The 23,718-nt window shown below is 43.5% G+C and overlaps 1 protein-coding gene across 2 annotated transcripts in view; it reads right to left on the bottom strand.

Moving 5' to 3' along the window:
* The window catches only part of LOC130486607 (septin-2), a 54,290-nt gene extending 38,177 nt beyond the window's left edge, over positions 1-16,113 (bottom strand). For both annotated transcript variants that reach the window (XM_056859926.1, XM_056859928.1), the window contains exons 1-6: positions 16,062-16,113; positions 14,664-14,763; positions 10,272-10,358; positions 8,632-8,755; positions 2,219-2,353; positions 1,604-1,721 (exon numbers count right to left, since the gene is read on the bottom strand). In XM_056859926.1, the coding sequence (XP_056715904.1) occupies positions 1,604-1,721; positions 2,219-2,353; positions 8,632-8,755; positions 10,272-10,358; positions 14,664-14,763; positions 16,062-16,088 (591 nt within the window). In that variant the 5' untranslated portion in view covers positions 16,089-16,113. The remainder of the gene's footprint in view (positions 1-1,603; positions 1,722-2,218; positions 2,354-8,631; positions 8,756-10,271; positions 10,359-14,663; positions 14,764-16,061) is intronic.
* Positions 16,114-23,718: the final 7,605 nt, after the last annotated feature.

The following is a 23,718-nucleotide window of genomic DNA, read 5'->3' as shown; positions in this document are numbered from 1 at the left end:
TGAGCAAACTTCCACCCATGGCTCTGCATGGCATAGCTTGTGAAACCGCCTTCCAGTTCTTCCCACTCCAGAAGTTTGTCGGGATTTTTTTTTTTCATCCATCGAGTCAAAACAGGAATTACTCCAAGCTGGGTTTCCTTGACAGAAACTCCACAACTAAGCTTTTTGCTTATTCAAAAGCCCTCCAAAACAAAAAATAAACCCTGCCCTTCCTTACCTTAGATTGATTGCCAAATGGCAGAAACATCAGAAAAAATAGCAAGGCTTCAAAGCGGGGCCCAAAGAGCCAGATCGGGATGTTTGGCCTTGATTAGAGATTTTGTATTAGAGATGTTTTGAGTTAGAAAAATATACAGTAGCTGAAAAGCTTTCAAAGCTCTGGACCGACATTAAACATTTCGTCCCGTTAAGCCCTCTGTACCAACCGCTGACCCAAGTGGATTAAAAAAACAAAAAACCTAGTCACAGCCAAGATGTTTATTTGTACTTTCGCTGCTCCTTATTAGGCAACAGTTTTGTTACTGGTTGCATCCATTTGAACTGAAATAAGCAGTGACAAGTGGTGAATTTACAAGGTAGCACCAGCAGACTTGTGTAACGGAAGAGTTAGATAGGAGTCCGGTAGCGCCTTAGAGACCAAGATATTCAGAGTATAAGCTTTCAAGAGTCAAAGCCCCTTCATCAGATATGCCAGGGAAAAAAGAAAAGCATGGGTCTCATTTTTGGGCTGGTTCACACATGGGCGTGCATCAGTTCATCACTCGAAATACTCGACCTACAGCATATCCAGCTCCGCCGAAAAGTCCTGTGCAAGAGTCCAATCAGCAGTTCAATCAGCAGCCCTGACTTAAATAATTGGCTCAACAAGGTTAAAGAAAACTATGCTTTAATTAAGTTGACTTACTATAATAATGATAAAAATACAGAAGAACTGGATGCTCGTTGGAATTTAACAATTTCAAGGATGGAAAAAGCATCCCAATGTGTAAGTTGTAGCGAAGTAGTGATATAATTATCATGAGGATTTTAGATAAATAGAATATTATTTAATTAAGTGCTACGGGTATTTTAGTTATATTAGTAGCAATGTTTTAGGTTTTTTTAAATAATTTGTACCATTAGTATTTGATTTTTTTAGTAATGTCATATCTATGGGTTTTTTTCCTTTTTCTTTTATTGTAAGGTTAAATGTTTATAATTAAAAAAAAGAAAGTTCAGTCAGCAGGTTTTGATCACTCAGTGTTCATTTATGCACCCGAGTTGCTTGTCGCTAAAGCCCTCGAGAGACTTGCGCATATGTGTGAACAAGAAGAGAATGTAATGCTCCTCATTAACATAAATATATTATGTTGGCTTACAGAGAAGCTCTGACCACACAGCCAGTCACCCTACAGCTGTTGGAAGGTCAGATCCTCCACTGGTAGTACGTTGCCAAAAATAGTGACAGAGCTATACTGTTGGACACAGTAGCCCACAGATATAGCCAGGATCTCTAATTCTCAATGAAGGCTGGTCAACCTGCATCAGTTTGGGTTTCACTGAACCAAGAAATGAGTGCTGTCGTTTTCTTTTCTTTTTTTAAAAAAAAAGACTTTTTGCATACCCTTCTCTTCAGTCTCTCCCTCTCCTTCAGTGTCAAAGTGTCTGCCTTAGCGATCACGGGAACGATGTTGACTTTTCCATGAAGAGCTTTCATGAATTCCACATCCAAAGGCTTCAACCTACACAAAGAATCAAAACTTAATGGATTCAAAATCGAATATAGGCTGGATATGCAAAGGGCACTTTTTATGAGTGGAGGGGCCCCTTTGAATCCAATCCCACCTATCTAGCACTATAAGGAACACACACCCTTTTGCTAATCCAAATGGGACAGTACCTGGTTACCAATCTGTACTACATAAAGTGCCAACTATTTGTTGTGTGGGGGGAGGCTTGAATAGTAAGTAATTCAGCTTCCCCCAACCACACAGAGATTTCAGGTAGTCATCAATTTAATATACACCCCTGCAAAGTTTAATATTAAATCCCTTCCGACAATGGGGGGGATTATAAAAAACACACAACCGCCATTAATCCCAAAAGATTATTTTAATTGAGTTGGCTAACCAACACTGCAGAAAGTAGCTCTGTTTTAATCCCTGGCACAAAGTTGCCGAACACCTTGTTTTGCGGGGTTAAAATGTCTACCCTGAAAACAAAAACCTCCCGTTCGTACCCATGTCCGAAGGGGGATATGAAGTAAAAACAGCAGTGGACTCTGTTGTCTACAATATGGCGCCTGTTGAGGCCGCTCTCGTCATGAAGGTATCTTTCAAACTGATTGTCGATGTAGTGGATGATCGTCTTGAAACTGTAGGATTGGAAGGAAGAGGGGAAAAGGGAATTGGTGAGGAGAGTCGGGTATTCAGTTCAGGCACTTGTGAGAAATGCAATTTCCCCTTATTGTGCCAGTCAAGGAAGGAAGCACTTCTTGATTACTACAGAAACACTGCCCCTCCGTTCCTTTAAAATCCCTCCTCCAAACCTACCTCCTTTGGCTTAACCCTTTAGCCCTACATCCCCAAGTAGAATGACATTATGAATTTGTCCATCTCAGAGAAGGGGCTGTGGATCAGTGGTAGATCATCTGATCTGCACAAAGAAAATCCCAAGTTGAATCCCTGGCATCTCCCATTAAAAGGATCGGGTTACAGAAGATGTGAAAGACTTCTGCCTGAGAATCTGACGCTGCAGGGATATTAAGGAACGACAACCAGCATTTACTGGCAAAGCATGACAATACAGTCATGCTTCAGATGCAATTGCTCAAGTCACAGCTGATGCTTCTCCAGCCTACACCAATCCATCGGCTCAGCATGTGAGACCCCCCCCCCAGCTGCCCATATGCCACTGTTGGTTACACAAATGCTCAAGGCGGCCTGCTTTGTCACAACCCAAACGGAATCTATTAACTGACAATCTGCTCTCAAACGAATCAGCATTTAAGTCTTTTGTCAAGTCACAGTAACAGGGAAGTTTATCCCTTTTAGGACACAACTGGGGAAGTTTCCCAGCCTTAGGCTGCCGTTTTTAGAACTTGGAAGAAAAAAAGAACATACGACAGCAGGGAAATGTGATCATTGATCAGCAAGCTGGCATTTGGGTCTTTGCAGGGTGCATCTGCGAGTTTGACACTATGGGGTGCCAGGGAGGGGGGGCTGGCGTCCCAACTGCCTGACAGCGACCTCCCATCTTCAGAATGTAGAGCCCTGCCAGACCAAACCAGCAATCTGTCTAGTTCAGCATCCTTTGTCAAGCAGTGGCCAACCTGTCTGCCTGGAGGACCAACAAACAGGGTATAGAGGCTACAGCTGTCTGATAACACTGATATTCTCCTCCGGATATGGAGGTTCCCTTTAGTCACCATGACTAGCAGCCGCTGATTAACGTGGAAAGGGTAGCTGCTAGAGACAGATCTTCTCCTGTCATGGCACCTGGCTTGCAGAACCCCTTCTTTGCAGCTATTTACCTGGCACCCGCTTTTTTGAATTTTGAGCACCAGGTGAAGATAAACATTTTTGCTTTGCCAAATTTCTGCTGACCGCATGTCTTGTTTTATCAGTTTTGTTCGCTTTGAGGCGCACATGTGTGCTACAGGCCTCCAATTCATCAGTGCAGTTTCATTGAGGTGCTTCTGAAATGTTAATATCACCAGTCTCTATAATTAATATCACCAGTCTCTATAATTAAATCATAATCACATTTTTATCATCAAATTGCAAGCCAGCCCCGCCCCCCTGGCCCATTTTTTTATGAGGCTAGATACGAATTTCCACACAGACAAAAATAAAACCATTCTAGGCAAGTGCAGAGGAAGCTTCCTCCATAAGTGACAAGACTTTTGAATCCCTGACTAAGCCTGAGTCATCTCCCTTCTGAAGCTCATGAGCAACAAAGGAAAAATCTTGGGGGGGACCCTTATTAGGATGGTTAATTTCACCACATGCTCAATTTCCGGTTGGCTGGCTTTTCTCGACGCTGTATCAGAGCTCAGATATTTAGACAATGTTTTTACCTAAAACTTCTAGGACAGTGGTCGCAACCCACAAAAGATTGAACCGTGCCAGGAGGAGAGCTTCTTTTCTTATCTCCTATTTCAGTAAAGGATTATGAAACAGTTGGGCAACTAAGGCGGGAAATGGGGTTTTTCAGTACAATCCGAAGGTCAAACCGCAGTATGATAGACATTCTGCTAAGCAGCATTTATACAGCGTTGTTCAAAGTGCCTCTCTGTTGTAGTCCCTACAATGCTCTTGCAAAGCAGACCAGTATTATTATCCCTGTATTGTGGATGCGTTGTATCCCTGACCTGGATAGCCCAGGCTAGCCCAATCTTGTCAGATCCCAAAAGCTAAGCAAGGTCGGCGCTGGTCAGTATTTGGATGGGAGACTACCAAGGAAGTCCAGGGTCACAACGCAGAGGAAGGAAATGACAAACCACCTCTGAACAGGGTCACAACACAAAGAAAGGCAATGACAAACCATCTCTGAAAGTCTTTTGCCTTGAAAACCCTACACGGTCGCAGTAAGTCGGCTGCCACTCAACAGCAAAAAAGGTTTTTGTAGATGAAGGCCTAAGACAGAGATCATGGCTTGCTCATGACTATTTACTGAGTTAATAGCTGAGGCGAGACTCGAACTGGGGATTTCCCAAGTCGTACTTCAGTCTCATACCCACTATACTGCTCCAGCTATACCATATCTTTTGAACCTCTTAACTGGATTGAGGCCAATAAGCTTGGTTTTCCTGAATCTTCCAATCAAAATAAGAATAGTAAAAACAAACAGACAGGAACATTCACACAAAATGCAGCGGCAATGGGGGGCTGGGGGAGGGAGGCATTGTGCTTGAAGCTTCTCTGGTACTGTAATTTGCTTACGTGCAATTTTCAAGCATTCATTACTGTTAAAAAATTTCCTATTAAAGCGTAATGTATTGTACCTTGTTCCAGATTCCGGGAAACACCTGCTTTCCGCCGCAACACTATCGTTAGCTAAACGACATCATATCCTGTTCTGTACGTTAGAACAGCAAACAAGGCCATCAGCATTTTGTTTTGTTTTAAAGCATCTCCTTTTGGGAGGGGGAGAACGAAACCGGAAGCGGCCAAAACGCAGAGACACCATCTAAAGAGGCCACAGTTGGCAGCCCAGAAATCTGAATTAGGCCACACTGGGGCAAAAAGTCAGAGAGAAGGGAAAGAGATTCCTACTTCGAAACACAGATTGGCAAGACAGGCTTAATACACTCAGATGGCTTCTCAACTTTAAAATGACTCCATTGAGTAACAAGCTGCAAAAGACCCTTTGTTAAACTATTTATATAATGCTTTCTTTTGGTGCCTACATTATCTTGGGGTCCAGCCACATGGGATGGAAGGATCAACACGTATTTACTAACATATGCAGGGCTGCCTTTGAAAAGTGTTCTCGAAATGTCAGTCAGTGCAGAATGCTACAACCAGGCTGTTGACTAGAGTGGGTCATAGGGATATTATCACCCCAGTCTTGGCCCATCTACGCTGACTCTGAATCGGTTTCCGAGCACAATTCAAGGTGCTGGTGTTGACCTCTGAAGTTCTGCATGGCTTGGAACTAGTACACCTGAAGGCCTTATTCCCTTACAAACCTACCCAACCACTACAGTCATCTTCTGAGGTCCTGCTTCAGGTGCCCCCCGCCTTCTGAGATTAGGTGGGTGGCAACCCAGAAGAAGGCCTTCTCGGTCGTGGCACCAAAACTTTGGAACTCTCTCCCCGGGGGACTTGTATGTCCCCTTCTGTTGCCATCTTTGCTTCATTTGGCATTCCCTCAGTGATCCCTACTTGTTTTAATTGTTGTTTGACTAGGTCCTTATTGTCTACTCTCACTGACAGCTGCTCTTCAAGGTCTCAGGCTTGTGGGATCCTGCATGGTGGGGGGAGGGCTGGGGTCACTGGGGATGTTGGGGGGAGGTATTTGTTAATTTCCTGCATCGGGCAGGGGGTTGGACTAGATGACCCTGGTGGTCCCTTCCAACTCTATGATTCTATCTCCTTTTTTTAACTGGAGGTTCTGGGACCTTAACTTACAATCTTCTGCAAGCAAAGCAGATTTCTCTACGTCACAACACAGGGCAAAAAAAAACAACCTTAACATATGAAGCTGCCACATACTGTCAGTCCATCTACCTCAGTTACTCTGATTGACAGAACCTCTCCAGAATTTCAGGCAGAGAAATACCTGAAATTGCCTGCTATCAGAGACCCTTCAACTGGAAATGCTGGGGAGTGAACCTGGAAACTTCTGCATGCAAAGCATACCCTCTTAACACTGAACCTTCCAAGGCAATGAAAAACAAATCCCACAATGCAAGTTTAAATTCTGTTTGGGTCCTGGGTCTGAGGCAGATGGAGACAGCTAGTATAGAGAATTTTCACAAGGAACTTAGCTGCTGGAGAATGAAAGTATTAGCAACAGCTTTGCGTGCACATGAGTATTAACCTGTGTAATAGTTTAACTGCTTGTTAAACCTGAACTGACCCTAGGGCTAAAATGACTAAACTGAGGCTGTCGTACTTTGGTCACATTGTGAGAAGACAAGAGTCACTGGAAAAGACAATCATGCTAGGAAAAGCTGAGGGCAGCAGGAAAAGAGGAAGACCCAACAAGAGATGGATTGACTCTATAAAGGAAGCCATGACCCACAGCCTGCAAGATATGAGCAAGGCTGTTAACGACAGGACGTTTTGGAGGACACTGATTCATAGGGTCGCCATGAGTCAGAAGTGACTTGATGGCACTTAACAAACAATAGTTGAACACACACACTACTGGGGGGAGGCTCCAAATTAAAGGGGAAAGATTTCAGTTTCTATATAGCCCTTTGTACTCTTAGACAGCACAACGGCAGTATTGCAAAGGAAGAATATAGAACCACCTTACTTTCTTTCTGCCTCCTCCCTCTCCCCTCCCCCAAGGAAAGAATGGGTGGGAATTCAAACACAGAGGACTTCAAGAAACGTTTCCAAAAAATAAACACAGTGGATGGAATACAATCAACAGGAAGTGCTTCTTGCAACATAACAGTCCAGCTTAAGGACTCTGAGATCCAACACGAGGAAGTTCAAGTTTACAGAATATGAAGAAAGCGCTCCAACACAGAACAATTGGAAAAGTACCTGCAGAGAATGTACATTACTGGAATTTGGGACAACTCTGAGTGGGCCAGAATAGTATGACATGTGAACTCCCGGCTGAATTGTGCCTTTCCATCCAACATCAATAAAAACCTAGTTGCTCCTAGTCGATGGTGTCAGTCGTGATGAACATCATTGCACGAAGGAAAACAGGATCTCCCGCTGCTCGATTACTGAAATTATTTACAACCATGTGGGGAGCCTGCAAGGAATTGCAGCTAGGAAAAACAAACAACTGAAAGCTTCCCTCCCCCACCCAATTCTCCTCCCTCTAAAATACAATAGAGCACTTGGGGGCTTGACTAGTTCCCCATCCTCTTCCAATTTCCTCTCTCTCTTTTAAAAAAACGTTGCTCAACTGCACTCAACATTTTATGCCACCTAGAGGTCAATAGGAGCATGCTTAGTCCTCATCCAGCAAGGGGTGTGTGTGTCTGTTTTTTAAATTTCCAACGTGATATTTTTCTGGTGAGGTATTCCCGATTACAGCATTTTCAGTCAAAGGGTCTCTGATATCAGAAAATATAATAGAAAAGAGCAAGAGTCCTGTAGCACCTTAAAGACTAACCAAATTTGTGGCACATTATGAGCTTTTGTAAGTCAGAGCTCACTTCTTCAGATATCGGAAGAAGTATATGAAGACGTGAGCTGTGACTCACGAAAGCTCAAACCCTGCCAGAATTTTGGTTAGTCTTTAAGGTGCTACTAGACTCTTGCTCTTTTCTACTGCAACAGACAGACTAACATGGCTACCCATCGGATATAATGATGCTCAGAAACTTGGGTGTTTCTGAAATGTGCTACTTAAGGTAAGATACAAAATGTTTGGAACCTAAAGAGCTACTGCTGGGACCTCCAAGGTCCTGCACACACCCGAATTGGCTATGTGTGTGTGTGTGTGGGGGGGGAATCTCTGAACAGGGAATCTTGCCAGTTGTCATTCCACTGTCCCTGCAGCATCACCTACCAACTCTAAGGAGTTAATGTTGGTCAATAAGTCATAATGTAGCTGCTGCTGGTAGGGCTCAGTTTCACATTACAGATTTTTTTTCTGCCAACAGCTGCACTTTCCTCCTTTGCAAGAGGTTCTTCCACTGGCAGAAAAGCCCCTGGCATCAGCAGAAGGTTTGCCCTGGAGAAAAGAACTGCCTTTAGAGGAACTAATCATTGGTGAGGGCTAACCACCCAATTTTTGGTCTGCTGCACCACAGGTCTAAAAACATAAAGAACAGCACCATTTCCTAGCTAAGAGCATGCCTTGTACAAAAAACAAACAAAAAACAACAACCTAAAATAGACACCTACATAGCTATTGTTACTCCTAGTTACGTTCTGCCCTTCCCACCATCAAAACATCGGTAAATGGGGATAACTTGTGTGACGATTCAGCACTGCAGCTAAAGAAACATACCAGTCTTGGCTGTTAATAGCATCTCCGTATCCCGGTGTATCTACTACCGTCAGGCGGAGCTTGACCCCTCGCTCTTCTATCTCGACAGTTGAAGCTTCGATTTGGACCGTTCGCTCTATCTTCTCTGTCAGGGAGAAAGTTAAAAGGTTAATGGTTTCTCGTCCATGAAGCCGAAAGCATGAACAAACAATTCATTTTAACTCAAACAATTGACAAGTTTAAACAACAGTTTGGGGACTCTGGATGGATGTTGAAATGTGTGTTGGGGGAGTGAGTGGAAGAGATTATCATGCCGTGCCCTCAAAGCCATTTTCCTTTGGATAACGCTCAGGCGTTAAAATCCAGGTAAGTTTAAGCAACACTTGGGAGGCTTGTATGGGGACAGATGGTGAAAGAAAAACTCTCCAAAAAAAGACTTCTGGCACATGAACAGAGGCTGCCTGCATGTCCATTGCAGCCAACAGTGGCAAACCCTGGCCTCCTCTTGGATCCACCCACCAACCTGCCAACAAGGGGAGTTCTGCCCAGGAACTCAGCTATTTTTGTTGCTGTTCAGCCATTATGGAACAGACTTGCCGATACTGTCATAAGAACATAAGAAAGGCCATGCTGGATCAGACCAAGGCCCATCAAGTCCAGCAGTCTGTTCACACAGTGGCCAACCAGCTGCCTTTAGGAAGCCCACAAACAAGACGACTGCAGCAGCAGCACCCTGCCTGTGTTCCAAAGCACCTAATATAATAGGCATGCTCCTCTGATCCTGGAGAGAAGAGGTATGCATCATGACTAGTATCCAGGTCTCTTCCCTCCTTGGAAAACATGGTTATTTAAGAGAGCTTATTGCTGAAAAGATTAACGGATTGATTAAACTTCATGATCTATATATTTATCTTGGTGGATTGTTGGAGCTGCACTGAGGGCAAATTTTTGCTGAGATCTTTATAGATGGTTAAGTCTTGGTTTTAGCATTTGCATTTCATGAATTATTTTCATATTTTATCTTGGTTTCTGCTCTTTCTGTTAGCCACCTGGGCCCTATCAGACAAGCACTAGACACCGCGACTGCAGAAATGCAAGTCCAAAGCAGTCTTTGGCATGCAGAACTATGGTGCACGGCATCCTGGCCGTGGTTTAATTTATTGCTTGCTCCAATATGCCCTTTTCAAACCAGTCCTCGACTTAGAGGATATACAAATCATAATGCAAGAAATTGATTTCCAAGACAAGAGACGTTCGGAGGTGGTTTGCCATTACCTGCCTCCGCGTGGGCTGAGAGCTCTGAGAGACCGGTGACTGAATCAAGGTCACCCAGCAGACTTCATGTGGAGGAGTGGGCATTCAAACCGGGTTCTCCAGATCAGAGTCCACCACTCAACCACTACACCATGCTGGCTCTCCCATTCAAAGGAAGGCACCAGAAATACTGCTGCTGTCAAGGGGAGCGCTAAACAGAAGCCACTGATGAGGACAAACAACCATCTGAAACAAATCCTTTCTATAACAAAATACAATAGGTACAAGCTGGAATACTTATTTACTGAAAAGGTCCATCATTGCCAAAATATAGGAATACACCTTCGGGAAAACAGAAGCAAGTAAGACAAGCGAAGTCAGAGGTGGCCCAGAACAACACAATTTACCTGCAGCTCCAGGAATGTAACGTTCAGGATAGAGGTCGGTCAGGAACAAACTGTTTATTAAAGTGGATTTTCCCAAGCCAGATTCACCTGTGTACAAAATTATTCAATTAAACACAAAATTTGCCCCTTTTTCATGTGTGCTGCAGTTTATCACGCAGTAAAGTTATTTTATTCTGCCAACATCCTTCTTAGTTTACAATATAATGACATCAAAGGCTTAGCTAAAGCAGACTGAAAAAGAAAACAGGAAAAAACAAGCCTGTGCATTGTGTATCATACAAATTCTAAATTTAAACTACCTATTTTTAGTAAGCAAGCAGGACAAAAATAAGTACAATTTTCTTTAAATAAGCCTCAACACTCTCTCGCCAATCCTTACATTAATTTCATTTAATCTGACAAGCACATTCATGCATCAAGCCACACGCTGGGGCAAAACATCATAGCAAATGACATCAACTGAAGAAAAAGTGCATTTACTCCCTTAAAGTTAATGGCCATGTATCCTGCAAGCATCACATAAGATTGGTCCTCTTTGCTTTTAAGATGACAGCCATAATGAGAAGGTTCTACCATTCTAGGCTGCAGAACCTTCTTTGAGCCTTTTTATGCTGAATCAGAACATTGGTCCAGCTAGACTAGGAGTCTTTAACTTTTCTAGAAACTTTCTACTGGGCATAGGACATGCTAAACTGCAAGAATGCGACAGGAAGTCATATGACATCAGAACTGTGTGATGTGGGCCAGAGTTATAAACTCACTGCTGTCCAGGTCAAGACCGTGGGCAGTAGATCAACAGGACAAGGTGCAGCAAACCCTAGCCAAGAAGGGTGCTGTAGCGAGGAAAAAACCAAGAATCAAAACGGTGGAAAGATTCCCTCCAACCACTGAGTATCTCATCAGCCCTGTCGTTCAAGCCATACATAGGCTTTTTAACAATAACTTTTAGCCTACAAGATTAGGAAACTTGGTTGAGCCAAACATAGACTTTTTAGGTGTAGGTTTTATAATATACTGCATAATTCTGTGATTCTACAATTTTAAATGTTTTCTTTTACCATGAGTTTTGATATTTTGGAAGTTTGAATTATTGTATTGATTCTATTTTATTGGTCTCGGACTGTATTAAATAAATTTGATTTGAACCCTGTTGCTCCTCTCAAGAGTGTCTGACCGTGCAAAGACAAGAGACGCGGCGGTATGCTCTCTACAACTGAGGACAGCCGCAGATATCATCATTACTGGCCTCCCGTCCTCCCCCCACCTTCCAATATGAGTGGAAGGGGTGCCACCTGTATGACGCCCACAGTTTCACAATTTGTGCGCCATCTTTGCTATGGGGTCTGTTATGGGGTTTGAGGATTTTATTGCTGCTTTTACTGCTTTATTGGATTGCATGTTATGTTTTAATGATGTTACCCGCTCTGAGCCAGCTCGCTGGGTAGGGCGGCATACAAATCTGAAAAATAAACAAATAAATGCACACTAGCAGCAGGTCCTTTGAAAAGGCAGCAAAAAAATGGTAGCTTTTGGTAATCCCTACTCATGACCCAGGAGTGGGTCTTCGTAAGTTATTCAAGGGCCCCAAACCCATTGGTTGAAGACTACTGATGTCGCCCGATAGTGCCTCTTCTGATGGGCAGTAACTCTTAGGGCTGTTTAGCTTGGAAAGAAGGCGGCCGAGGGGAGACATGATAGAGGTCTATAAAATTATGCATGGTTTGGAGAGTGGACAGGGAGAAGTTTTTCTCCCTCTCCCATAATACTAGAACACGGGGTCATCTGCTAAACTGGAGGGTGAGAGATTCAAAACAGATAAAAGGAAGTATTTTTTCACACAATGCATAGTTGAATTGTGGAACTCCCTGCCCCAGGATGTGGTGATGACTGCCAGCTTGGAGGGCTTTAAGAGGGGAGTGGACATATTCATGGAGGAGAGGGGTATTCATGGCTATTAGTTAGAATGGATACTAGTCATGCTGCATACCTATTCTCTCTAGTATCAGAGGAGCATGCCTATTGTTTTGGGTGCGGTGGAACACAGGCAGGATGGTGCTGCTACAGTCGTCTTGTTTGTGGCTTGCTAGAGGCACCTGGTTGGCCACTGTGTGAATAGACTGCTGGACTTGATGGGCCTTGGTCTGATGCAGCAGGGCCTTTCGTATGTTCCCCAGTGACTCTTTCCAACATCCTTTACCTGGAGATGCTGGGGGATGATCATGCAAAGCCTGTACTCCAATACCACAGGATCTTATGCATGGAACGCTAAGATCTAGTACTGAGCTATGGCCCTTTTTGCACATTAATTCCATGTGTTAAGTCTTCTGGACCAAACAATTTCCCAGTGTTTCAAAGAACAGAGCCCCTTTTGCTTCAGTTATAAGAATACCTTGGGAAACCAAACTGACCCTTGAGGCTCTTTATCCTAATCCTGAACTGCCTGGCAGCTGCACTCTGCAAGAAGGAAAAAACAGGCGGAATCAAATGCTGGGGCACTTAATTCAAGCGTACTTGGAAGAAAGCAGGGAAGATTTGCTCCTCCCACCACCGTGCGACAAAGAGGGAGGGACAGAAAGCTCAAAGCTGCCCTGCAATCTGCTAACACCCATAAAATAAGAATCCTTTGGTGAGTGTCAACCTGACTAGAGGCTTGATGGAAATGGAAACGGACGACTGGTGAGAGCTTTGGGGATCCGTTTAGGAGAAACAAGCAGCAGGAAGGTCTGCAGGGAATGAAAAGTGGCAACGATCACCATAGTCAAAAGCTGGTGGGCCAGAGCGACACGTGTTCCACACAACACATTGTGCATGCAACACAACTCAATGACTTTGCCATGCCAGCACAATGTTCAGCTGGCTTAAAAAAAAATCTCACAATTGGCCCCTCTGCTCAGAAGAATCCAGCTTCCTCTTGTATGTTGCAAGGTCTTTTCCTACATGATTAAACTGCTTCAGAAGTTTTTCCAGGGCTGATGAAACATCTCATATAGCCGACTAGAGGGAAGCGAGCCAGAGAAGGTTTTAGCGGCATAGACGGAACACACTGGATCTGGCACTGATAGGGCCTTTAAATAGAAGCATATTGAACCTGGACGGCATCACAATCTCTAACTATTCGGAAACTACTGCCAACTTTCTTAGGTCAGTGATTCCCCCAACACAGTGCCCCCCAAATGTGTTGTTTGGTGCCCGCTTAGGGACAGAACTCAAAAGTGGGGAGGAGGGATAGGAAGCTCTGAGTTTGCAAGTTGCAAGTTTGGGTGTGAAGAGATAAGGAAGGCTAAACCAGATTGGCAGCGGCCCCTCGGGTTTAATTTAAAGGCTGGTACGCAATAAGCTTTATATCCCTCTAACGTTAAGGGAGCTACACACCAAGTCTCCTGTAAAAGGACTATATCAAATTTCTTAAGGAATTCTAAGAATTCATAGTCCTTCACCTTATTTCTCCACCCTGCTATATTCCAGGAGAGAAATTTGACAGCTGTGGAAGCCGGCTTCCTGGTGAGTCAATCAGCCTTGGAAATCTGCTTTAGGGAATTATTAGCATCATTTAAGTCAGTTGGTCCTTTTTCTATGTCTGCTATATGAAGCTTGTGGCATGAGGCTGTAGATTTGCAATTTAACATCGTCTCCTGATGGGCCCCAGCATCATCTTTAGAAGCTCTGAGTTGCTCCTTACCAACTGACTAGCAAAGCATGGAGTTTATCCCAGGCAGGAATGTCACTGGGGAGACCAGAGTGCACGAGGTGCTTGTCAAATTTCAGTTCTGTTTATTCCTAGTCACAGACCTCTTTTTCTCTCCCCCCCCCCCCCCACGCATATGTACTTCTTCCTCGCAGTTTCAGGAACAGGGCCTCGTTCTTTTTATTTACTGCACCACTATAATGTGAATTTGTGCAACTGCACACACCAACAACTGACACAAAAGCAAATAAATTAAGAGAGAAACGAGTGGCTGGAAAGAGTTCTGAAGATGTCATGAGTTGCAGGAAGCCAGAAACAAGCCACCACGAACCTCCCCGAAAAGGGAAACTGGAAAAGCGTGTAAGGGGAGTAACTGTGCATGTATAAAAGCAGCTTGAAATTTAAATTCAAGTGGGGATACAGGGGGAGAGAATCTTAGGGTGAGGCAAGATGACAGCAGGGGGGAAAGATGCTGTTAAACACACTATTGGAAAGTTGGGCCTCTTTAGTGAGATAACTCCACTTCTTACTCACAGATGCAGGGATGAACAAGAGGAGCTGTAGATTAAACCAGCTCCTCGCATCATTTTGGGCAGCAGATTTTCAACAAAATGAGCTAATATATATACACACACGATACATACAGATGCAGGCTTAATCACCAATAACAGATAACAGTCCAACTATTTATAAGAAGAGACACCTACCAACCACCATTAGGGTGAACTCAAAGCCCTTCTTCACAGACTTCCTGTGGACTTGGTTGGGCAGGTTAGCAAAGCCGACATATCCTGCAGAATCAGAGAACTGGGGGGGGGGGACAAAGCAACGGGGAAAAACTGTAAATCGAAAACAAAGTCTGCCGAGCAAAAGCACACAGGTGCTTAAAGCACATGAAACAGATACTGGCACCAACAGAGACCCCAAAACAAAGGAATGCTTTGTATGTTCAAAAGCAGCAACTGGAAAGAACAAGTCGCACATCTTATTCCTCCAAATCCAGATTTTGTGCAAAAGAGAGAGGTGCATGTTCTGTGTCAAGCAAATGTCCATCTCTCAGTGGAAGACACGTGCATCTTCCTGGCCCACCCGAGGCTTGGATTACTTCCTTTCCCACTGCCTCTAGCAAAGGTATATTGTTTACTTGGCTCCAGGCAGCAGAAGAAGACTGACGGCCACAGCTGCTCAAGGATCAGGTCCCATATTGCAATTAGTATGGGCAGCACATTCTCTAGGATCCATTTAAGATATCCTGCAACCCCCACATCGAACTCATGTGGGGGGGGGGGGGGACAGCCGACAAACTTTCAGCTGTGCGATTCCTAAGAATATAATGAAACTATTGAAAATGGTGATGCTGCCTCGGGCATTTTAAATGGGCAGGTAGGATATAAATATTTTAAATACATTAACGACTTAGTTCATTAACTAAGTAACGTTCTTGGCAGGTAATCCGGATACGCTGCGCACAGTGCAGACATTGAAAGGGGAGAAAGAAGACAGTATCAGGAAGTACTAGGACTGTGCTTTGTTTTCTTACATCTGCATATGTAATAAAAGTATGCTTGCAATGCAGGGAGGAACACAATTTCGGGTATTACTTCTTGATTTTGAAGGGACAAGCAGAGATAAGGCAAGGTGAAATGGCCAGCTCCCACAATCAGCTGGGGTTACCATTAAGGATGGCCAGGTGTACAAAATGGGAAGGGACTGTGGATCAGTAACAGAGCACAGGTCTTGTATATCAAAAGCTCTCAAGTCCAATCCACGATTTTTCATTGACATCGTCCTTTATCGGCATAAAATCACTACAGATACAGTTGCATGTAGAAATAAAAAAACTGAAATATAGCCTTACAAAGCCCCAATCCATGATATTTCCAGTTAAAAGTATCTCTTGTGAACCTATCTTCTGCCTGAAAGCCACCTCCAGCCAGAGCAGACAATACCGACCTACACAGTATGACTTGCTATCAGATAGCTTTTTACACTCCTTTTTATTTGCAACATTTACATTGCTCCTTTCTGTCCAATCAAGGACAACAACTTATGATATTTCAGCGAGTAGAACTGATCATTCCTTTCTAAATTTTCTTTCCACTTACCTTTACTTTTTCACCAGATTGAGACATGTTCCTCCACTGCAGATTTCAGAACCTAGGAAGAAAAAAAATGCTGTAAGTTGCTTGTTATCTGAAACTGAAAAATTTATTAGAGGGCTACTCACAAACCCAAGAACTCATCTCATAGTTCTGCCGCTGTAGCTCAAGAAGGCCAAATGCCCCTCCCCACTTCTAGCTATGTAAATATATAAAGGTTCACAAGTTACACAAAGCCATAGCTTAATAAAAGTGGTTATGGCTATTTGTTGTGTATTGGAATGATAAAGTGAAGGATGATATTAAGCCATCTGTTTTCTTTAAGGCACTGTAGAGCTCTTGCCCTCTCTCTATATATATAATGTGTGTGTGTGTGTGTGTGTGTGTGTGTGTGTGTGTGTGTGTGTCTCAGAGCTGAGATCTGACTAGCCTGACTCATCCAGGTCTGAGCACTATATATGGATGGCCCAGCCTAGTCAGATCTCACAAGCTAAGCAGGGTCAGCCCTGATTAGGACTTGGATGGGAGACCACCAAGTAAATCCAAGGTTGCTATGAAGATGCAGGAAATGGCAAACCACCTTTGTTCATCTCTTGCCTTGAAAACCCTACAGGGTTGCCATAAATTGGTTGCGATTTGACACCACTTTCCACCACTATATATATATGGTATGTTAAGTTTATATGGTTATGTCTTGTTTTTCCCTTTTCTCCTCTTGTTTGTTAATCCATTAATTGCAAGAATTAAAAAGTGGTTAAGGCTAATGTGATTGTCCAGCTATTTGGGCTACTCAGTAAATCAAGTCAGCACTATTATAATCCCATATTGCAGTTTTTGGGTGTTTGAGGCTGAGAGAATAACACCTAGCCCACAGCCACCTGGTAAACCTATGGAGACTTTCCAACCAAGGGCTTCTTGGTTCTTAGCTCGTAGTCATGACACTACTTCAGAATTGAAAATAAGCCACCCCTGTGTATTTGTCGGATGGTGGGGAGGAAGTTTAAGAGGAAGTGCAGATTTCCCACCCCCACTTCTTTTCTAAGCCACCACTTATAAGTTCTGTCAACTGTAGTATTGGTCCATCCATTTTCTCCTCCTACTTTTAGCTGACTGTTTGACTTTCAGCATACCTTTTGCCATTTCCTGCCAGCAGCAGCGACATTCAGAAAGCAACAGGGAAGCACCTGCCTCCAAGAAGTCACAGGTCACTTTAGTCTTTAGGTCACTTCCCCCCTTTCAGGCTCAGAAATGCATTAACAAGGAGCCCAGGTGACATTTTTTGCCCCTTTCCTTTTACATTCGTGCAGCTGTTCTAAATAAAGCAGCAGTTTGATCCATATTCAAAATAACAAGCAGATTGATGAGATCGCCAGGGCTGGCTGTTCCCTGTGTTAAGGGGAAAATGTGGACTAATGCAGCTTGGCTGTTTTATGCAAATTAAATTCATTGGCATATTCCTGCATTTCCATGTGTCTTTCCTAAGAGGGCCACTTCACCACGTTAAGTCAGAAGCACACTGATTTTTTCTTGCATGGGTCTGCCACACATAATTTGACCTCTCAAGATTCACATTTCAGCTAAAAAAGCATGCATGTTATTGTTTGGCAATCTCAAGGTGCATCATAAATGACAATAGCCGAACCTGACAGGTACAGGTTCTAACCACTAACATTAGAAATAAGCAGAATGAATCACCGTGTGGTGCAGTGACTAAGCCAGCGTGGTGTAGTGGCTAAGAGTGGTGGTTTGGAGTGGTGGAGTGTGATCTGGAGAACCGGGTTTGATTCCCCACTCCTCCACATGAGCAGCGGAGGCTAATCTGGTGAACTAGATTTGTTTCCCCACTCGTACACATGAAGCCAGCTGGGTGACTTTGGGCTAGTCATGCTCTCTCAGCCTCACCTACCTCACAGGGTGTCTGTTGTGGGAAGGGAAGGCAATTGTAAGCCGGTTTGCTTCTGCCTTAAGTGGTAGAGAAAGTCGGCATAAAAAAACCAACTCTTCTTCTTCTTAAGTAACAGAGCAAATGGCAGCTTATTTATTCCAAACAATAATTTCAAAAGAGACAGCAGTTTTTAGAACAATGCCGAGTTCAAATAATTTTGAACTGGACTCCGGAGAACCAATGAGCATAACTTTGCCATTACATAACATGGTAAACTATTGGTCATAAAAGATGGATTTCTGAACTGCATGTACTGTACCAGCACATTTCCGATCTCACGGGAGCACAGACTTTTGAAAGTTACACTCCAAGCGTCCACAGAGATCAGGTTCAGACTCCGCTCAGTCCACTGCTTAGACCCCCAGGAACGTCATAATATCAAAATCCCATTGTGAAAAGAGGGGCCCCTCTCGAAGAAGCAGGAAGGAACCCAGGTCATTTCCTTTTGTTACTTCAGATGCCAAAAAAAAAGGTGACCTCTTCAGTGGGCAGCTGAGTACTTCCCTCGCCCATCACTGCAAAATGAAAACCATTATGTAAAGTTTTTAAGTTTGTAGTGGACAGAATAAGAGCCAACAGACGGCTTTTGCCTGTAGCCCTAAAAACAATGGGTCTGATCCAAAGAACGCAAAATGAACAAAAACAGCCATTAGCGCTATACTGAAACTGATTGTACAATCAGTGCTATAATAAGTAGATTCCATAACCGTTCATTTGCACAAGTTAAAGAACATTTTCTAATTTAGTTCCCCTTTTCTTGTGCAAGACAGAGCGCAGAACAGCCCTTCCACATGTGGAAGAGCATGTGGAACCCAACACAATGGCTGCATTAGGCATTAACAAACGGGTTGGTTGTGATGGGTACAAGCCAGGAGGTCTTCAGACTCACGCTCTCCCAACCTCGTGAAGAGACTGAGCAGACCGCAGCTTGTCAAGATGTCCCAGAAGTGAAATGACAAACCATGGTTTGTTCTATCACTTCCAAACCTGGATTCAAAACCACAGTTTAATCTTAGTTTATAGGCAACTGAGCGTCATTTTGTGCAGATTTCAAACATTAAACGTCACTACAAACTATGGTTTGCTCCATTAGAGGAGGGGAGCATGGAAGGGGAGGGACCATACATGCCTGAATACTACCTGTCTCATTCCCATCACGAGTAAACCAACTTCTGCTTGTACAGTCTGTTTGTGCGCTTGCCCATACACAGAGAGTGAGAAGAACTAGCATGAAGGCAAGGGCCAAACCAATGGGCCACCTAGCTCTGTGTTACCAAACTCTGAGAACAATAGCTTTCATGAGGAGGGGTGCACCTCTTGTTACCTAGCAGAAAATGCAAGGGGACCCTTTTGTTTTCTCTACACTGGGAGAAGACAATATATGAAATCGATTTATTTAAAATCGATTAAAAAATAGTTTTAAAAACTTGTTTCACATTAGAGATTTTTCTCCACAAAGCAATATAGCCACAGTCTGATTTTTACCAAATAAGTAGAAACTTGAAATGTGAACGCCCAGGAATTTGTACCAAATGAGCAAATTTGCGATGGCAAATTTACAAATTTTACCAAATTTACAATGGCAATGGAGCACCCACACAGCAATTTCCCCCATACATTTCTTGCCTTGCCCCACAACCCTCTCGCCACCACTGGAGGGCTTTTTCTTTCCTAAACTAGCATTTGCTACAGTGTTACACCAATCTTTCTACTAGGTCCTCTGAATTTCCGGGTTTTATTTTTAAGTAAGTATCCAGCCCCTTTCTTTGCACAGCTATAAAGGGAAAGGCATATGAGTAACTAAGAAAGTAACTAACTTTTTTAAAAATGAAAGCTGGTAAGTCAGAGCACTTAGTAGCTAGTGATTTGTAAAGTCTTTTTTCTGTAAACAAAACAGTCCGCCTCAGACATTGGGGAAAAGTGAGATATAAATATTTTAAATAAACACATTCCACTGAGCTAGTTCAAATGATTAAATATGCTAAAAGGAGGGGTCAGAATAGAGGAAACACTCCACCTGACATGAAAGTGTATATCTAGGCTTTGGGTACTTCAAACAGACTCCAGGAGTTGTGAAACACACAGATCTCAACCAACAAAACCAGATTTTCCATCATGTGTATGTGGGGGTGGGGGGAGACATTTGACTATCCTGGGAGACTCTGCAATTTAGCCGGGTAGGAAATACACCCACATACAGTTGTGTAAATCTTTTAAAAAGGAGTTGTCATATAAAAGTGCCTGATTATTTGTTGATGTATTTATTTTTAATTCTCATGAGCTGCAATGGCAGTAGTACCCCTGAAGAAATACATGCCACTGTGAGAGCTGCAACGACTGTCTGACAGACAATCCCCCTTGCAGCATCTGTAATTCCAAAGTGATTTAAGACCTGCTCAGACATCTAAGCTACATTCTTCCAAATCCTGCTTGTCTGGGATTTGGAACAGCACATTATGACTGCAGCCAGTTTTGACTGAGCAAATAGCCCAATACAGTTTAAACGCCAAAACCAGAAGCGTTTGGCAGATCCGAAAAAGAAACGCAGTTGAACGCATGCCACAAAGAGAACTTAATCGAGTCTTTCTTTATAACTATTTTAAGACCAAGGAAAGCATACACAAGAACTGGAGAACGGCTAGTTATGTGGCAGGGTGTTAAAGACCTTCCATTTTGCTGACAGGCTCCCCATCCTATAGCTCAAATCAGAAACTCTGGGTGTGGATGGAAGCAGGAAGTCTCAGATCCGCGTGGCATTCCTAAAATGCTTTCAGAATTGCAAAGCCAAGCACGATCTGAGATTAATGAGCGAAAAGAGAGGGGTACAATGCAGAAATATACAGCCAGTCAGCTAAATAACAAGCATAACATGTGATTAATGAATTTGCGCACACTGCCTTGGTGCTGAGCTCTCGTACAGGCAAAGACCAGCAAATAACCTGAATTTAGACCCAGCCAGGACAAAGACCAGCAAATAACCTGAATGTCATCTTGGCAACACATCCGCAATTCTGTGGCAGTCTTACGAATATGCCACTAGCCCACACCACTGCAAGAGCAACAAACTCAACTGCCCCAATACAACCATGGGAGCTATATACGAGCCACCAGCATTTGAGGCTTTAACAAAATAATTCAATAAATCACATGCTGAAGGACAGGTCTGTGGATGAGCCGCCAAATAGGGCTAACATAACCAGAAACCACATCTTGCTAAATCAAGTAATGAATGGATTGTCCGCCTATTCTCTCTGGGCATACGGAGAAACAGAACCCATATATTACAGCATCAGAAAATGAGCAGCTTTTCCCCCCATCTCCCCACAATGGAAAATAAAATGCACTTTGGACGCAGCTAGATGCAGAACCCAGCAGGAATCCAAACCCATGCCAGGGAGCTCGAGGGAAGGTAGGTCTAGGTTGTAAATTATATAAAAAAGAAACTTTTAAAGTATTTATAATTCACAACCTATGTATTTTTTCTTTTCTTTGAGCTCCCTTTCATTACAGACTCCTGCTGCAAAAGACACTCTGCCCTGCCCCACCATGATGCTATGCTAAAAGCAACTACATTCTCCCCGTATTTGCAAGAATCTTTGCCTGAGTTGACCAAGACAACTCAGAAACCCCAATTTCTTCCCACGCAATTAATAAGATGGAAAAAGAACAGGAAAGACAAGTTCTGTACAGCAGACGTACACCCTCAAAACCTGAAGTATTCAGATTTCTCCATAAACAAAGGGAATTTCTGGTGCCTACTACAGACTCCCATTCCATCCTCTCTTACCAAGGGCTGCCATCTCAGAAGTTTCTGTTCAATCAATGCTCTCTGCCCCTCTGGTTCAGCTGTTGAATTTTTGCCTGATGGAAAAAATGGCACTCCTGGTTCTCAGGCTGAATTCAAAAACTGAGCGACAGGCAAAAACTCAACAGAAGACATTTTTCTAGCACCCCACCCTTACCACTGCATATCAGTACCATGGTGAAAAGGAGCTTGTATGTGGTTACTTTCACCCTGAAGTAGATAGGCCATGGTAGAGAAAGAGACCTAGAAAACTTCAGCTGTTGGAACTTTTGCCCGGGAACTAGGGGTGCAACATTTCCTTTCCTGAAAAAAATCTGGGCCTTCTCCAGGCAACAATCCTGTTGAATGTTTAACCACTCAGACACAATCCAAGTTTTCAACATGATGTGCTTTCCTTAAATCGGATAAATTCCCTTCACGATACTTATCAGATCTTTTTGGTCCTTCCATAAGAAGAGCTTTCACGATGTCTCGTTCCAGACGCTACCATCAGCATTCATACAAGGCAGATATAATCAAACTCCTCTTGATCAACGTTTATGCCCCTGTTCTGTAAGTCAAATAGAAGATCTACCACATCTTTTTTTTTCATTGCCCAATATATAACCCAAACTCTATGCGATCTAGACTAACACAGAATGTTCTATATGTATTGGGCACGGACGAGGCCCGAATAAGATTTTTATTGGCAGATGTAAATTCAAATATTACATACAGTGTGGCTTCCTTTATCTTACTACCATCTAAATTGAGGAAGAGATTTATAAATGCTATGACGTAGACTACGCCATAGTAAGGCAAAGGTTGGGTAATTAGCATGCTTTTAAATTGCATAGTACAGATCTTAGCTTGTATTACTATTGTTGCCATTACGGGCACTGTAATTACTGCGATTATTATTGCTGCATTATTGTGCATAGTTTGTAATATCGTTATTATTAAGGTCCGTGACCATAAAATTAATAAATTGACTGACACTCAGACACAATAACAATTAGACCGGACAGATTTACATTTTCCCCACCTTCTGAGCAGTAGAAATTGAGATTTTCAATCTAATTTAAACATTCCAAGGATGGAATTAAAGATGCCAAGTCTTCCATTTTGATTAACACACGTTCTGCAGGGGGTAGGAAAGGCCTTCCTAGTTCCCAGGAAACAATTCCAGAAGGCTGCAGCAAAAATTCCATTCCGACATAAATTTCTTGTGGCTTTTTTGCCAAAGGCAAAAAACACTGTTTGTTCCAGTGGCTTTGGAAAGCCACTGGAACAAACAGCAGTCTTCTGAACTCTAAAAGACAATGCATCGACAGTCCGCGCATCCCATCTGTCAAAGCGAGCTCTGGACCACGGAAGCCGATAACCAGAATAAAACTTTGTACATCATCAAGATGCCGCAAGACTTTAGCTCCCAGAGGGAATTCCCAAAGCATTACCACAGACAAGAATTCACCAGGGGAAGCTTTCCATTGCACCTCTGAGTAGGGTTGCCAGGTCCCTCTTGGCCACTGGCGGGAAGTTTTTGGGGCGGAGCCTGAGGAGGGCGGGGTTTGGGGAGGGGAGGGACTTCAACGCCATAGAGTCCAATGGCCAAAGCGGCCATTTTCTCCAGGTGAACTGATCTCTATCGGCTGGAGATCAGTTGTAATAGCAGGAGATAGCCAGCTAATAGCTGGAGGTTGGCAACCCTACCTATAAGCCAAGGGTTCAAAACCTGTTGGATTTCCACCTGAAGAAAGCACTGGCAAGCAAAGGGGGGGATAATACGGGGGGAGGGCGGCCTCCTGACGCCTGCTTCTCCCAACCCCACCAGACTGCCCAACCAGGCAGGGAAAAGGGAGCACGCGGACAGGCGCAAATTCCACCGGTCAAGCTTCCCACCGCCAGGACAAAAACAGGAAGGAAACGGCTCT

The sequence above is a fragment of the Euleptes europaea genome, chromosome 13 (assembly GCF_029931775.1).
Source record: "Euleptes europaea isolate rEulEur1 chromosome 13, rEulEur1.hap1, whole genome shotgun sequence".
Classification (NCBI taxonomy): Eukaryota; Metazoa; Chordata; class Lepidosauria; order Squamata; family Sphaerodactylidae; genus Euleptes; species Euleptes europaea.
Note: the sequence above shows the minus strand (reverse complement) of the source record. Positions and strands in the feature narration are given on the sequence as shown.